The 15,422-nt window shown below is 52.3% G+C and overlaps 1 protein-coding gene across 4 annotated transcripts in view; it reads left to right on the top strand.

The window, feature by feature from the left end:
- ANKRD27 (ankyrin repeat domain 27) overlaps positions 1-15,422 on the top strand; it is a 46,991-nt gene that overhangs the window by 22,586 nt on the left and 8,983 nt on the right. For all 4 annotated transcript variants that reach the window (XM_070557340.1, XM_008514063.2, XM_008514062.2 and 1 more), the window contains 10 exons: positions 2,374-2,466; positions 3,545-3,672; positions 4,182-4,264; positions 5,098-5,213; positions 5,595-5,687; positions 7,231-7,428; positions 9,126-9,185; positions 9,282-9,401; positions 10,692-10,736; positions 12,775-12,897. In XM_070557340.1, coding sequence (XP_070413441.1) covers positions 2,374-2,466; positions 3,545-3,672; positions 4,182-4,264; positions 5,098-5,213; positions 5,595-5,687; positions 7,231-7,428; positions 9,126-9,185; positions 9,282-9,401; positions 10,692-10,736; positions 12,775-12,897 — 1,059 coding nt within the window. The remainder of the gene's footprint in view (positions 1-2,373; positions 2,467-3,544; positions 3,673-4,181; positions 4,265-5,097; positions 5,214-5,594; positions 5,688-7,230; positions 7,429-9,125; positions 9,186-9,281; positions 9,402-10,691; positions 10,737-12,774; positions 12,898-15,422) is intronic.

Raw genomic sequence — 15,422 nt, 5'->3', positions numbered from 1 at the left:
TTAATTTTCTACTGATGTTAGAATCTCCCAAAGTAATGGTAAGTTAAACCATCTGGGCAAGAACATGGGCCTGTCCCTGAATTCATTCATCCTTAACGTGTTTATGTATTTCCCAGTCTTTTCTTAGCAATGTATGCTTTATGTAATTGAAATTATGTTGTAAAGAGTATTGTATACTCTGTTTTCCCCAGAAGAATAGTTTTATGTTTTCTGATGAGAAGACTGTTATTTGCTTATAAACAATATTTGCAATATATAAAGTTGCAGTGAAGACAACGAAAGCCTCTCATAAACTCATTAGCTGGAGATGACTTTCATTAACATTTTGGAATATGTCTTTTTTCTGTGCCTCTGCAGTTTTATTTTTGACTAAACTCTGAGAACCTGCCTCACTTGTTGGCATCTAGCCTGACAGTATCGTGCTCACTGAAGAATTTAGTTCTGCTCTGGTCTGGGGTCTGATTTGATCTCCTGTGCACAAGCGGGTGAAATTAGGGGCTGTCCATCTCATCTGAACTCTAGCTGCCTGTGACTCTTGAGGAAACTTTTCTGATTTAGACGGAAATCACTGACGTTCTGGAATGTACACGTGCGTGCACCTGTCCCTCTACATGCACGTATGTCTGCAGAAGCAGAGTTGCTGCTCACTCCCTAGTTGGGGAGTAAGATTTCCTAGTTTGGATTGTCACCTGTGAGGTTCTAGGAACATGTGTTGTTCCCGTGGTGCCTGGACTGGTCCCCTTCGGGTTCTTTCCTCTGATCGGTCTGAGACTTTGCTCCCCTACTGGCTCCACCACCCTGCAGAGGAATCGCCTGGTGCTTCTTGATGGGATCAGGGTGCTACTTGTCACCTGGAGAGAGGTGCTCGCCTCCTGAGGGTGCTCTGTCCTCTTGCTGCCCCGAGACTTTACCACGGCCATCCTGCTTGCTTACTTTCTGTGGCATGGAGGCAGTAAGGCCAGCAATTGAAGGCCTTTGGCTGATGTGTAGGGAGGTGGCTGACCAAACAGTATCAGTCGGCTTCCCACCCCCACTTTTACTTCCGAAAATATTCCAAGTGGGATTCGGGGAGTGTTTGAGGGGCTTCCCTTCTGAAGCCGGCAGGGGACCCTGGGAGAGTCTGCCCCTCCTGGCTCCAGCTTTGCCGGCTCCTGGTCTTTCTCACTCACTGGGTCTCTGATGAGGCCTGTTGCCTCTTTCCCAGGTGGGTCTGAGCTCATGTGCTGTCTCTTCTGGTAGCTCACTCTTCCCCGAAGACTCAGGCCTGAACACTTGCCTCTCTTCGTCACTGCCCTGCAAATAGTCACCCGGCCTTGAGGACAGAGCCCCAAGTGCCCCTAAATGATCACTATGTCTTTGACGTTTCTCGGACCTTACAAAGCAGGTTGTTGGAACATTATATGGCGTAGAGTGGCTGGGAGCAGAAGTGGCTCTGATTCTGGGAGTTGGTGCTTGTTCGCCAAGTTCACCCTCTTAGGGCAGCTGGTGGGAGGGGCTCTGCTGACAGCGGACCCTGGAAACGGTCCCCCCCGAGGTGCTGTGGGCTCTCCCTTTAGCTGGACCTCTCAGTCAGAACTTAGAGGCTGTAAGCAGAGCCTGATCCCACTGTTTGTCAGGGTTTGGTGAGTTCTTCCAGAAGCAGCTGGCTGGAAAAGAGCCTCTTTACCTCCCACCAAGCTTCTCTTTGAGGAGGTTAATTTGTCTTTAGACACTTGAATGGCACGTGCTCAAGTGAGCATTGAAGTGTCTTACTAGAAATTACCTCATAAAGGGAGGATGCATTTTTAGTTTTTTGTATGTGGGTGAACATTATCTGTAATATGAAGACCTGAGTGTATTAGTTGGGGTGGACCGCAGTATCTTATTGGCCTTTGGGCCAGTGGTCATGTTTTCTGCTGTTTAACAAGGATTCCATGAAGCAAGACCCGGCACTCTCCTGCTGGCTGACACAGGGAGGTGCAGGCCAGCCTGTCAGGCGGTTTTCCTCTCTGGAGGCCCAGCTCAAATGGCAGGGGCCAGGGCTGTGCAGGCTTCACGACAGAGGTTTGGGAGGAGGAGGCCGGGATGGTGCTGGTTTCCATCTGGAGGAGGATGGTATGAGCGTGTTATGTTCCACACTTAGAGGTGACACCCTCCCTCACACACACACACACACGCACACACAGCCCGTGTGCTACCACTCTCCGCGGGCCCCACTGGAAGCCCTGCTCCCAGCCTGATGCGCGCCAGCTCTCTGGTTCAGTGAGGGGACGAGGCCCCTCTGACTCTGTTCTGAGGGAAACGGCCGAGATTGTTCCTGGGTCGTCTGTTCTCAAGGGTCTGCACTGGCATCTCGTGATGGTGATTAAACAGCTTGTTGGGCTTTTCCTGCAGGAGGCTGAGGGCTTTGGTGACAGACTGTTCCTTAAGCAGAGAATGAGCCTGCTGTCTCAGATGACTTCCACTCCCACTGACTGCCTGTTTAAGGTAAGACACCACGCAGTCCTGTGGGCACAGAGGTGTGACAAGCCCTCATCTCTCCACGTGCCTGCAGCCGCGGCAGCCGCAGGGCGCTCTGCGTGGTCAAACACTGCCGTGCGTTTATGCTCTGTCGGAGCGGGCGGCGGGAGTGCTGAGGCTGACGGCCGGGGTCAGCACATCGGCCTGTCTCCCCCAGTCTGTGCTGCGCTGGAGCCACGCTGGACGGCATTCGGAGGGTGCAGGCTGTCCACCTGTTCTTCAGGGCTGGCTCAAGGGCACCTCACTGGTAGCCCTGGCAGAGCTGATGCGGCTCCTGGGCTCCTGGAGCCCGTGTCACAAATGTTTGTGAGCCCCGGGCTCGGGGCTCAGTGCCGGTGGTGGTTTGCTCACATGGCATGTGCAGGCAGCTCCCTGCTCAGACCTGACCGACCGCTGGGGGCTAGCAAGGGGCTCTAGGCAGTCACCGAGAGCTGGGTGAGGACCTACCTCCTAGGGGAGCCTGCTGATGCTTCCAGGCTACCTGGAGCCAGAGTGGGTTCCATGGAGGACCTGGAGAGCCCCCTGGGGCCACGTGCTCTCCAGAATATCTCACTTCCTGAGGGGAGCACGTCCAGGAATCACGGGGTGAGCCCTGTGGGTTGGTTTGTCCGTGAGGTCTCCTGCTAATTGCAGCTGTTCCTTTCCCCCCAGCTGAGGCTCCTTTAGAGCACAGAGGACGGGACCAAGGCTCATCCTAGTGAGCGTCCACATCCACACTGAGGTTCGGGATGCATTGCCCCTCGACTCCTGTTGCTTTGGAAATTTTGTGATGATGTTTTTTTAATTATGGGAATTTTCTATTATTTACAAAAATAGAAGAGCGTAGTAGAATGAGCAAACCCCTACGTAGCCATCTCCCAGTCTTGTTTCCTCTTTCCCCACCACTCCCCCATCCGCCCAGATTATTTTGAAACAAATCCCAGAGAGCAAGTCATTTCATCCCTCCATACACAGACACGTGTTTCTCTAAGGACATCAAAAACTTCATGCCTTAAAAAGCAAATAATTCCTTGATGTCAGTAATGTTTTTGATGTCATTTCTTAGCACATTGCATCAGGTAACCAGAAGGAAGTGGAAAGACTTTTGAGCCAAGAAGACCAAGACAAAGATGCTGTCCAAAAGATGTGTCACCCTCTGTGCTTCTGTGACGACTGCGAGCAGCTGGTCTCCGGGTACGCGGGTCCTCGCAGAGGCTCAGCGTGCCAGGAAGCGCAGACGCGGGGCCCAGGCGGGACTTGCCCACTTATCTGCCATGTGGCTTTAAATGAGGAACTTATCCTCGCTGCTTCCTCTGCTGTAAAGTGGAGACAGTACCCTCTGCCTGTTTGGAGAATCAGATGGAATAAAGGTCCTAAAAATACTTGGCACCACTGGGCTGGATTCCAGCTGGGTCGGCAGACCACCTGCCCAGCCTCGGAAAGTCCTTTTAGGATGGGAGGAGTGTCACCTTCTCCCAGCAGCCTTTTGGTTTCCTCTTACCCTTGTCAGGCTACTTTGAGGTGGGATGAGGGGAGGGACCCTGGAATTAGATGCCTCTCCGCAGGAGACCAAGCTGAAGAGAGCTTGGATCACACCCTGAGCTCTGTCTTCCAGTCCCAGGACCCATGGCCAGCCTGGTCGGGAAGAGGCTTTGCCATGCCGTTCCTAGGGTGCATTTTTCTGTATCTTTTTTCTCTCCTAGGAGGCTGAATGATCCCTCAGTTGTCACTCCATTCTCCAGAGATGACAGGGGTCATACACCGCTCCATGTGGCTGCCCTCTGTGGTATGTAGTCTTGGATTGGCCTCTGTGGGCTCTCAAGGCAAAGGGAGGGAGCCAAGGGTACCCAGCCATGGCCTGGCTGGCCAGGGGCTGTGGATTGGGGTGGTGGAAGGGGCTGCGTCATGGGTCCACCCCCCGAGGGCCTTTGTGTGCTGCGCCTGGGCTGAAAGCGCCTGTCTGTATTCTCACTATGTGGATGTCTGACACTACCTGTGGGCTGGTGGTCCAGCAAGGGACAGCTTGAATCCAAGCTATCAGCATGGTCTGAGAATTAGGGTTCTTATGGTCCTGCTTTTAAAAAATTAATTTTACTGTTTTGTAAAGTACACATTCCAAGTGGAAAACACAGACCTCTCCAGTATCACCTGCCATCTTATATCCCAGAGATGGTTTGGATTTGTGAGTGTCTTGGATTTTGGCATGCTTGTGTGTACATGTTTATAAAATATATGAGATTATTGGGATCATGCTGTTCTGCACTGTGCTTTTTTCACTTGGCAACATATAAGAACATCTCGTCTTGTGAGTATTTTTAATGGTTGTGTAATATTCCATCCTATGACTTGAGGAACCGTGGAATCTTCTGTGGGCATCTAAGACTCTTTTCCACTAACTTCTCTTGCCCAGAGGTGGACTGGAGCCGAGTCCCCTCCAAGGGCCACTCCAAAGTGTCCTGAACCTGCAGAGTCTGACTTGATGTCAGTCTGGTTCCTCTCAGGCAGAAAAATACTTCTGGCATAGAGGGAGTAAGAGGGTAAAATAATGTGGCTTCACATTTGGGGTTTGGAGAGCCTCTTCTCTTGCCTTCTCCATGGCGACGTCCTTCTGTTCTGCAGGGCAGGCGGCCCTCATCGACCTCCTGGTTTCCAAAGGCGCTGTGGTGAATGCCACGGACTACCACGGGGCCACTCCGCTTCATCTCGCCTGCCAGAAGGGCTATCAGAGCGTGACGGTGAGCAGGAGTGGCCCCGGCAGGGGCCCGTGTGCGTGCAGGTGCTCTCGGGCTGGGCAGAGCCAGGCTCTGCGCTCCTCTGTTCCACACGCACTCTGCTGCGGCTGCACAGGATGGGCCGCGAGTCTGGGGCACCTCCCCGTGGGTCTGTAGGACAGAGCTGGGAGGTGTGGATTTGAAACGATGATGGGGGAAGAAGGGTGGGGCTGTAGACCTGTGATCTCTGCGCGTGTGTCAGGGAGGGTGAGAGTGACTGTAGCGTAGGTGAATGAGATCCAAACGGAAACAAGCGGCCTCCCCTGGGGCACCCCGGCCGCCCTTCCGGAGGAGGGGCGTGTCTGCGCTGGGTGGGTGCTCACACGCCTTCTCCTCTCCTCGCAGCTGCTGCTGTTGCACTACAAAGCCAGCCCCGAGGTGCAGGACAACAACGGCTGCACCGCTCTGCACCTGGCCTGCACCTACGGCCACGAAGACGTAAGTGGCGCTCCTTGTCTGGAAGACGCTGTCTTCACCCTTTCTCGTGACACTCATTAGTTTAATGTAGTGTTCTGTGTTGATAATTATTGGAACATTTGGTGTGTAATTTTTTTAATTAAAAATATTTAACATTTGGGGCCAGCCCAGTGGTGTCGTGGTTAAGTTTGCACATTCTGCTTCGGTGGCCTGGGGTTCGCTGGTTCAGATCCCGGGTGCGGACCTACACATTGTGTGTCAAGTCATGCTGTGGCAGGTGTCCCACATATAAAGTAGAGGAAGATGGGCACAGATGTTAGCTCAGGCACAGTCTTCCTCAGCAAAAAAGGAGGATTGGCAGCAGACGTTAGCTCAGGGCTAATCTTCCTCAAAAAAAAAAAAAATTTTAAATTTGTTACAGATGCTATGTTGAAATAACAGAAATCTAAAACTTAAATTGCCCATTATCTTATCCTGAAATTAAATCATTTTCATTTATCCCTGCTTCCATCTGGTTCTTACCTTTGTTCATATTCAATTTTTATAGTAATATCAAGGAGTCTTGTAATTTCCATCTTCACTTAATATTTACCTGTGTGTGTGTGTTATTTTTTGCTAACTCCTCTCTCCTCCCCTCTCTCCATAGTGACATCCAGGTGAATTTATACGTATGCTTGAGGCTCGGTTAGTGGTTGGTGTGCAAAAACGGGACCACACCCTGCACATGTTTATGCAGCTTGCCTTCCTAACTTAACAGTACATCATGGAAATCCTCTAGGCCGATAAATGTAGACCTAGCCCATTCTATAGTCGCTACACAGCAATCACTTATTATGTGTGTTGTGTTAGTGTCCCCAAGAGCACCCCAGGTTCAACGATTCACTAGGAGGACTCATGGGGCTCCACATGTAGTTGTCCTCTGTCTCTGATTTGTTCCACGGAAGGACTCAAGGCAAAATCAGCAGAGGGAAGGTGGGGGTGAGGTCCAGAAGAAACCAGGCGCAGGCTGCCAAGGGCCCCCTCTCCCAGGGGAGTCACACAGGACAGCTCAATTCCTCCAGCAAAGAGTTGTGACAGCACATGAAGTGCTGTCTACCAGGGAAGCTCCTTAGGGACTCGGCCTGAGATTTTCACTGGAGGCTGGTCACATAAACACCCCCTGCCTAGCATGTACCCAAATTCCAGACTCTGAGAAGGAAAGCAGGTGTTCCGCATAAGCCACGTTGTCGCACAAACAACTAGGTGCAGTGAGCCCGTCTGAGCAGTTAGGGGACTGCCAGCCTTGCAGGCAGGCCTCACGTGGGAGAGCGGCCTCAGGGCTGCTCCGGTGGCTCCTTCCTGCACCTGGTTCCTACATCCCAGTGTTGTTCAGCCTTTTCGTACTGATTGGCTGCTGGGTTCTTTTGAAAGAATGATGTATGCTGATCAGGTAACCGGGACCCCTTGAGGTCTGACTCTGTCCCTGCACCGTTGCGTGGTGAGTGCAGGCTGAGGCTGTGGTGTGCGCGGGCGTTGCGGAGGCTCGGCCTGGGGGTCCATGATGGCTCTCCCACTCTCTTTGCAGTGCGTGAAGGCTTTGGTCTACTACGATGTGCAGTCGTGCAGACTCGATATCGGTAACGAGAAAGGAGACACTCCCCTGCACATAGCAGCCCGATGGGGATACCAGGGCATCATAGAGACTTTGCTACAAAACGGAGCGTCCACGGAGATCCAGAACAGGCTGAAAGAAACGCCCCTCGCGTGTGCGCTAAACTCAAAGGTAGCTTTCTTCATCTCGGAGCAGTAATGTGACTTAAAAATCAGTGTCCACCGATTAGGTCTTGGCCATGCTGGGCAAACCGTGCATTAGTGCCTGAGAACAGAACTTGGCCCACAGCCTCTCTGCTGCGTTTGGGCGCTGATTGTTAATGGATTTTACTTATTTATGTTATTGTCAGTTTACTAGCAGTTGTTCTTGGTGCTGTTCCAAGAGCTGCTCCCAGCCTTGTTTGCCCTGGCCTCCGAGTGCTATTGTTTCATGAGCATTTGGAGGGGAGGGGAGGGGACAGTGGCCCTGACGGAGAAAAGCAGGGACCTGGCCTGGGGCGTGGAAGCAGTGTGTCGGGGCCCTGTTTTCCTGTCTCTTCCCTCTCAGCTCCTAAAAACCTTATTCTAATTGGCCACTTTTGAACATCATGTCGTTTCTCTTATAAGTGATGTGTTCATGAACTGCTCATCCCTTCCTGGCAGTAATTTCGGGAAACATGTAGTTCGGGGCAGCGTGTTGTGAAAGAGCTCACTTCGTGAGTGGGTAGGGATGGAGGGGCTCATGGAGACCAGTTTTTCGTGCCTCGTCTCCCAGCAGCAGCTGTGGTTGAAGGACGCTTTCAGAGATGGTGTTGGCCAGCTGGCCAGAGGAGGCCTAGGGCCACGCGCAGTGGAGCCAAGGTCGTGAGACTCCTGTGTCCAGAACAGCATTGATCTGTGGCTCACACAAGCAATTCCATCTGAACACAGCTCTCCAGCTGCCTGTCTTTCCACAGGCCCTGCCTCTGCCTCTTGATTTTTTACTGGCTCCTTTTACAGCTTCAGGCTCTTTCTTGGGAGTTCTTTCAGTTTGCTCTTCTTGTCTTCTAGCACAGTTTTCGTTGATATTTTTATAAACCACTTTATTGAGGTGTGATCAACTACAGAAAGCTGCACATAATTAACATATACAACTCAATGAGTTTGGAGGTAAGTATACACCTGTGAGACCGGCACACAATGGATGCCGTAAACGTATCCATCCCTCCAAGGTTTCCTCCACCCACCTTATTTATGATTGTTATTTTTGTTAACATAGGCTCTACAGTAGCACAGGTTCAGAAGGTGTACACCCCTGCTCCCACCCCTGGGGGGGGCCTCAGCCCTACTGCCCTACTGTGCGTCCACAGCTGTCAGCTGTGCAGCGGCCAGTCTGCCAGGACTGGGCTGTGCCACCCTTGCCCTGAGATGCCTGTGAGGAGCAGACGGCCCCTCTGCCGCTGTAGCTGCTACCAAAGGCCCCTTCCAGAGGCAGGCCTGCAGAGGGACGGGGCACACTGCCTTCTTGGCCTGGTTCTGAGCTGCTCCGGCTTGAGACATGTAGGTGCCAGTGCAAAGGTCACACTTTATACCTGTGGACAGACAGCCGGGGCCAGACAAGGCAGCCTTTGTGGCCCCTCCGTCTTAGGCTGCCCCTGTCCTCTGAGCGCGTTCGTGGGCAGCACCAGCTCCTGTGGAACAGCAGGAGCGGTGGTACGGCGGAAGGAAGCCCGCCTTAGAGTGATCCTGAGCAAGTTCCCACCCGCTCTGGGCCTTGGCTTCTCTGGCTCTCCAAGGCTGTGGCTGGGCTGCGTGACCTTCTGAGGAGATAAGTGGGCATGGGGTGTTATGGGTGATGATACTTGGCGACCCATCTCGTTCAGTGCTTTTCATGTCCCTTCGTCCTCCTAGATTCTGTCCATCATGGAAGCCCAGCACCTGTCCTTCGAAAGGAGGCAAAAGTCTTCAGAGGTGAGTGTCCGGGGCTGTGCTTGTTGGCCCTCTGAGACCAGGGTCTCCTCTCTGGCCCCAACACGTCCCTCCTCTTGTTGGGTTCCCGTGCTGCAGGTCCCTGCGCAGCCCCCTCAGCGCTCCGTGGATTCCGTCAGCCAGGGGTCCTCCACCTCCAGCTTCTCCTCCGTGTCAGCGAGCTCCAGACCAGAGGAGCCCAAGAAGGACTACAGAGAGGTGAGGCTCCCAGGCGGGAGGGCGGAGACTAGGGCTGGGCGGCCCTGTGTTACGACCACCAGTTAAAGAGCCACGGCCTGCCGAGGGCCGCCCGGTCGGCCTGCTTGCTGCTCCTGGCACACTCGTGTCTACTGTGGGGAGGTCGGCCCCTGAGGGGAGCCCAGCGTGGTCACCCTGCTCGCCCTCACAGTCTGCTCCCTCAGCAGCTCTTTGCTGTGTGGATAGTGTGTGTGTGAGTGAATGTGAGAGAGAGAGGGACCTACAGGTCCCCTGATTTAAGGTAATTCTACAATGTAGCTTCCCTGCTCTTCTTCCCACTCCATCAGTGCCCATTAACCTGCTATGTTTCATTCCCAACTTCTTGCAAAATCCACATAGACATTTGCATGGACTCCCACACTGCGTTTTATAATGGCTGATTTATAGCCTGGTTTCTTTCCATTTGACCTGTCTCAGAGCTTGTCCACTGTTGGCCTACAGAGCAGGCCATTGCATGGATGGGCCACGGTTCCTTTGCCCGTCCCCTGTGCATGGGGAACCCTCACTGGCTCCACCCAGGGCCCTCCTCCCCTGCACCCCCAAGCCCTGACCTGTTCTTGGAGGGCCCAGTAAGCTTGGCTCGATGCGAAACCACAGCAGAGAAGACGAGAAACACGCTCTAAAGTCTGAGCGAGCCCTGGAGTCATTCTCGGGAGGGGTGTCCCGCTGGTGTGCCCTCAGCCAGGAGACAAGGAGGGCTGAACAGGTGTCACTCTGAAGGGTGGCTGGCCTCTTGGGAAGCACTTGTGCTTCAAGGTGACTGTCATCGACCCTCGCCACATAACAGCAGTGTCACTTTAGAGACTCAAGTGCTAATGGTTCAGCGCATGCTACACCCTCCTGGGGGTCCTGTCTGAGCAGTTTCAGGGTTGAGTTTGAAAGGTACTGGGTGGGATGTGAAAACTCCACAAATCAAGAGACAAATGAAAGCCACTAGGTTTTCAGAATGTTATTTTTATTATTTCTATTATTTTTTTTTAAGATTTTATTTTTCCTTTTTCTCCCAAAGCCCCCCCAGTACACAGTTGTGTGTTTTTAGTTGTGGGTCCTTCTAGTTGTCACATGTGGGATGCTGCCTCAGCATGGCCTGATGAGTGGCTCCATGTCCGCGTCCAGGATTCGAACTGGCAAAACCCTGGGCCGCCAAAGCAGAGCGTGAACTTAACCACCTGGCCATGGGGTCGGCCCCAATTTCTATTATTATTTTATTATTAAAATCACTTTTCTAACATTCTTTTTCCTTTTATTAAGGTAGAAAAACTTTTAAGAGCAGTTGCCGATGGAGATCTAGAAATGGTGAGTTTTTAGAAGTGCGTTAAACAAGCTTGCTCTCTGCTTAAAAGAGCCGCACCGTGTGTCTTGTTCCGGTTCCAGTTGGAGCTGTGGGTGTCGTTCTCTCACTCAGAAGGGGTGTGTCGTGAATACCTGGTAATGAGATGTTCACTTTTCCCTACGAGTCACGAGCAGGTGGACAGGAAGCTGCATGGGGAGTGGGTCCTCGAGCCGTTCAGACATTCGCGTTCTGGCAGGGTGCTGAGATGTTGGCAAGAGGACCAGCCTGTGTCCGGGGGCACAGAGGGTGGGCTCAGAGCCCGGGCCCGCTGGCGGGAGCAGGATGAGCAGATGGGTCGGGGAGAGGAGGAGGCAGCGGAGGCGCGGCAGAGCCCGACGGGCGTCGTGTGGCCTGTGGAAGTGGTGGGTGGCTGCGACGCGGCGGGGGCGGGGGCCGGGGCCTGAGGCTTGGGGCTCCAGGGAGTCACAAGCAGGTGTCTGGGCGAGATGGCGCTGGCCGCTCTGGCTTGGCACCTGGAGACGATGTCCTGGCGGGAGGGAAGGGGTCTGTCCTAATCCCCGCTGTCGAGTGACAGGGACCACATACGATGAGACCACCGGGGAGTGGAGACAGCCCTGTGAGATTCCCACGGGCAGTTTTCCCTGGCTTGCCACTTTGAAAGGAGGAGTAATTAAGTGCTTACCAAATCAGGAGCTCTGACTGGATCGTGGTACAAGAGAGCTTTGCCATGGCGTGTGTTTCAGGAGCGTTTGCGGATGTTGAGTTTGGGTGGTGGACAGAGATGAGTGGGATCTGTTACAGCCACCTGTGGGGTGTCAAGAAGCTGAGCATGGTCACGGTGGACTGGCCTTTGCCAGGAGGCCACTCTTCGTCCGGCAGACCGACGCACAGTTACTGTGCGAGGTGGGACACGCGTCTGTGTCTGGCCCGTGTGGTTTGCTCCTGCACGAGAACCCGGGAGAACCCAGCATTTGGGGGAAGCAAAGGAGGACTCCTTCGGGCACCCTGAGAGCCACGACGTGAGCCAGGGGCACAGCCTGTGTGGAGAAGAGATTGCGACCGTCTGTGTCACGACACAGCTGCTCTTCTGCCCTCTGTGGGCTGGCAAGGGGGCTGAGGCCACTCTTGAAGGACGTGAGCAGGGACAAGCTGCCCGCTGCCCTGAAGTCACCATCCAAACTAATCTACACACAGGACAACCTCCAAGCCCCTGCAGAGGCCACCTGCCCCTCCGCTCCCCGCCCCCAACCTTGTTCCTCTCCTCTCAGGAGGAGCTGCCCTCAGTGTGCCCCAGCTGGCCTGCTAGGTGAGGCCCCCGAGTCGAGGCCTGTGGTGTTTCCACCTTGAGGTGTGTCTGTTGTCGGGAGTGTGGAAAGGCCCTGGGGTCGAAGGGGTCTTCCTGGAACACATGCTGACTGCCTTAGCACTTAGAACTCAGCCTAGGAATGTATTCATATTGTTTTCTTTTCTCAAATTTAATATCCTAGAAACTAGTCTTTTCTGGAACGTAAGTTTGACCTGTTGGGGGTCTTTCCATTGCTCTCGCCTGTGGACTAGTGCATTACAGTGGAAAGGACACTGGCGTGGGGTTGAGACCCTGCTGACTGCTGTGTGGCCTTGAACGAGTTGTTGACCTCTCAGTGAGTGTTCTCCAGGCGAGGGGACGGAGTGGCTGTCGAAAGCGTACTGTTAGGTCACCTGCGAGGAGGTGCTCCCAAGGTGCTCCAGGACGAGGATTTAAGGCTGCACCCTGAGGCGGCACCACTCTGCCCCTTGCTAAGAGAGAAGACTCGCTGACACAAGCTGCAGAAGTGGCAGCTTAATCTCTCTGCGTCACCTTTAAAAGGACTTAGAAAGGTCCAGCACAGACAAGCCCTGGAACCTTCGTGAGGGAGCAGCCATCACATAGAAATTACTTGGTGGTGAAGGGAGTGTAGGACCTGCTTTGGGAACAGGTGAGGGTGTGCATTGAAGATACTGTCACCGGTAAAGGAGTCAAGGCTGAGTTTTGAGTCCCTGTTTCTCCTGCCTGCCCACCAGGTGCGTTACCTTCTGGAGTGGACTGAGGAGGACCTGGATGAAGTGGAGGATGCTGTCAGTGCCGCGGATCTTGAACTGTGTCACCCCTTGTGCCAGTGCCCCAAATGTGCTCCAGCTCAGAAGGTTTGGCTTTGCTTCCGTCGGTGGGGATGGCGGTGGACAGGCAGATAGATTCTCTTTTTCCCTTTAGGAAGGTTGTCTGCCTCTCAGCCAGCTCATCGCTCAGTGGCTGGGAGAGGTTTCCCCTGAGAGGTGGTGGGATCGGTTAGCTCAGGAGTGGACAGGAGTGGACACTAGTGCCGGGTCTGGCGTGGGCTGCCTGCACTCTGAACGGGCAGGGCAGGGAGCAGGGACGTGCACATGTGTTCAGTGTCTCAGCTGCTCTCTGGGCCCCTGAGTGACAAGGTAGGAGCTTAGGAGCAGACGCGCCCGAGGTCTCTGTCCATGAGCTGCAGTCCCCTGGGGAGTCCCTGCCACTGCCTTTGCTCTCGTTGGTACATCCTCTGCGGGAGGACCCCCCGCCAAGTACAGAGGATCCCCTGTGTCCTTACCCAGCTTTCCCCAGTGGTAACAGCCTGTAAAACCACAGCACAAGACCCAAACCAGGACGTCGACGTGGATATGATCCATCCGTCTCTCCAGGCGTCACCACTTTGACTTGTGCTTGTGTGTGTGTGTTTAGTTCTGTCACGTGTAGCTTTGTGTATCCACCACCACATTCAAGGTACAGAGCAGTTCGCTCACCACAAGAATCACTCATGTTGCCCTTTTATAATCACACCCACCTCTCTTGCTGCCACCCCCACCCCACCATCCCTAACCCCGGCAACTGTTGATGTGCTCCGTCTGTATCTCTGTGTCATTTCATGTCACTTTGTATAAATTTTCTATAAATGGGCTCGTAAGCATAGAGCCTGTTGGGATTGGCTTTGCTCGTGCTCAGCGTGATTCCAAGTTGCTGCACGTAGTCGACAATTCCTCCCTTTATTATGGAGGAGCAGCTCATGGTGTGTAGGTACCATGGTTTACCATTCACCTGACGAAGGAGAGGTGGGTTATTTCTGGTTTTAGAATATTACATATAAAATTGATAGGGAGCCAGCCCTGATGCCATGGTGGTTAAAGTTTGGCACACGGTGCTTCAGCGGCCCGGGTTCAGATCCCGTGGAACCACACTGCTCCTCTGTCAGTAGCCATGCTGTGGCGGCAGCTCATGTACAAGAACTAGAAGGACTTACAACTAGACGTACTGGGGCTGTGGGAAGGGAAAAAAGAAAAAGAGGAAGATTGGCAACAGATGTTAACTCAGGGCAAATCTTTCCCAGCCAAAGAAAAAGAAAAAAATTGATACCTATACGTACATTAGTTTACAGGTTTTTGTGAGAACATAAGTTTTCATGTAAGATAAATGCCCAGGAGTGCCACTGCTGGATCATATGGTAATTACATGGTCATCCTATGGTTAGTTTTATAAGGAAGTGACAAACTGTTTTCCTGAGTGGCTGTACCATTTTGCAGTCCCACCAGCACTGAGTGATCCAGTTTCTCACCAGCGTCCTCACCAGCATTTGCTGTTGCCATGATTTTCTATGTTGGTCATTCTGCTAGGTGTGTAGTGCTGTCTCATCGCAGTTGAAATTCGCATTTCCTTTGTGGGTGACGATGTTGAACATCTTTTCATGTGCTCATTTGCCATCCATATATGCTCTTCAGTGAAATGTCTTCATTTCCTTTGCCCCTTTTCTTACTGATTTGCTTTTTTTACTATTGAGATTTGAGAGTTCTTTATATATTCTCGATTCTAGCTCTTTGTCAGATGTTTTCTGTATCTATCTATTGGTTCTTCACATGGATTTTCACAGAGGAAGTTTTTAATTTAGAAGTCCAGTTTATCAGTTTTTCCTTTTATGGATCATGCTTTTGGTGTCAAGTCTAAGAACTGTTTGCTTAGCCCGAGATTCCAAAGATTTTCTCCTAAAAGTTATAATTTTACAGTTTATAGTTAAGTCTGTGATCCAGTTTGAGTTAATTTTTGTATAAGATAGGAAATTTGAGGAGGTGGTTCATTTTTTGGCCTATGGACGTCCTCCTGCTCCAGCACCATCTGTTGACAAGGCCATCCTTGCATTTACTTGCTTTTGCACCCCAGTTGACTGGATATGGTGTGGGTCCATTTCTGGGCTCTCTGGTCCATTCCATTGATCCACGTGTCTCTCCCCCCACGAGGGCCACACTGCCTGCATTACTGCAGCTCCAGAGGAAGCCTTAGTGTGGGGAGAGTCCTTCCTCCGACCTTCTCCTTCTTGGCCAGGATCATTTTAGCTCTTCTAGGGCTTGTGCCTTTCCATATAAATTTTAGAATAAGCTTGCCTCTGTCTACAAAAAACCTTGTTAGGATTTTGATAGGAACAGCATTAAAACTGCAGATCAGTTTGGGGAGAAGTAGCGTCTTTACTATGTTGAGTCTTCATGAACATGGTATATCTCTTCATACCTTCAGGCCTTCTTTGATTTCTTCCTTTTGTGATTTTCAGCATAGAGACCCTGGCCATGTTTTCTTAAGTGTATACCTAAGTATTTCATTTTCTTGTGAGCAGTTGTAAATGGTGTTTTGTACACAGTATGCACTCACATGCTAGCAATTTATC

This window comes from Equus przewalskii, chromosome 9 (genome assembly GCF_037783145.1).
Source record: "Equus przewalskii isolate Varuska chromosome 9, EquPr2, whole genome shotgun sequence".
Taxonomy (NCBI): domain Eukaryota; kingdom Metazoa; phylum Chordata; class Mammalia; order Perissodactyla; family Equidae; genus Equus; species Equus przewalskii.
Note: the sequence above shows the minus strand (reverse complement) of the source record. Positions and strands in the feature narration are given on the sequence as shown.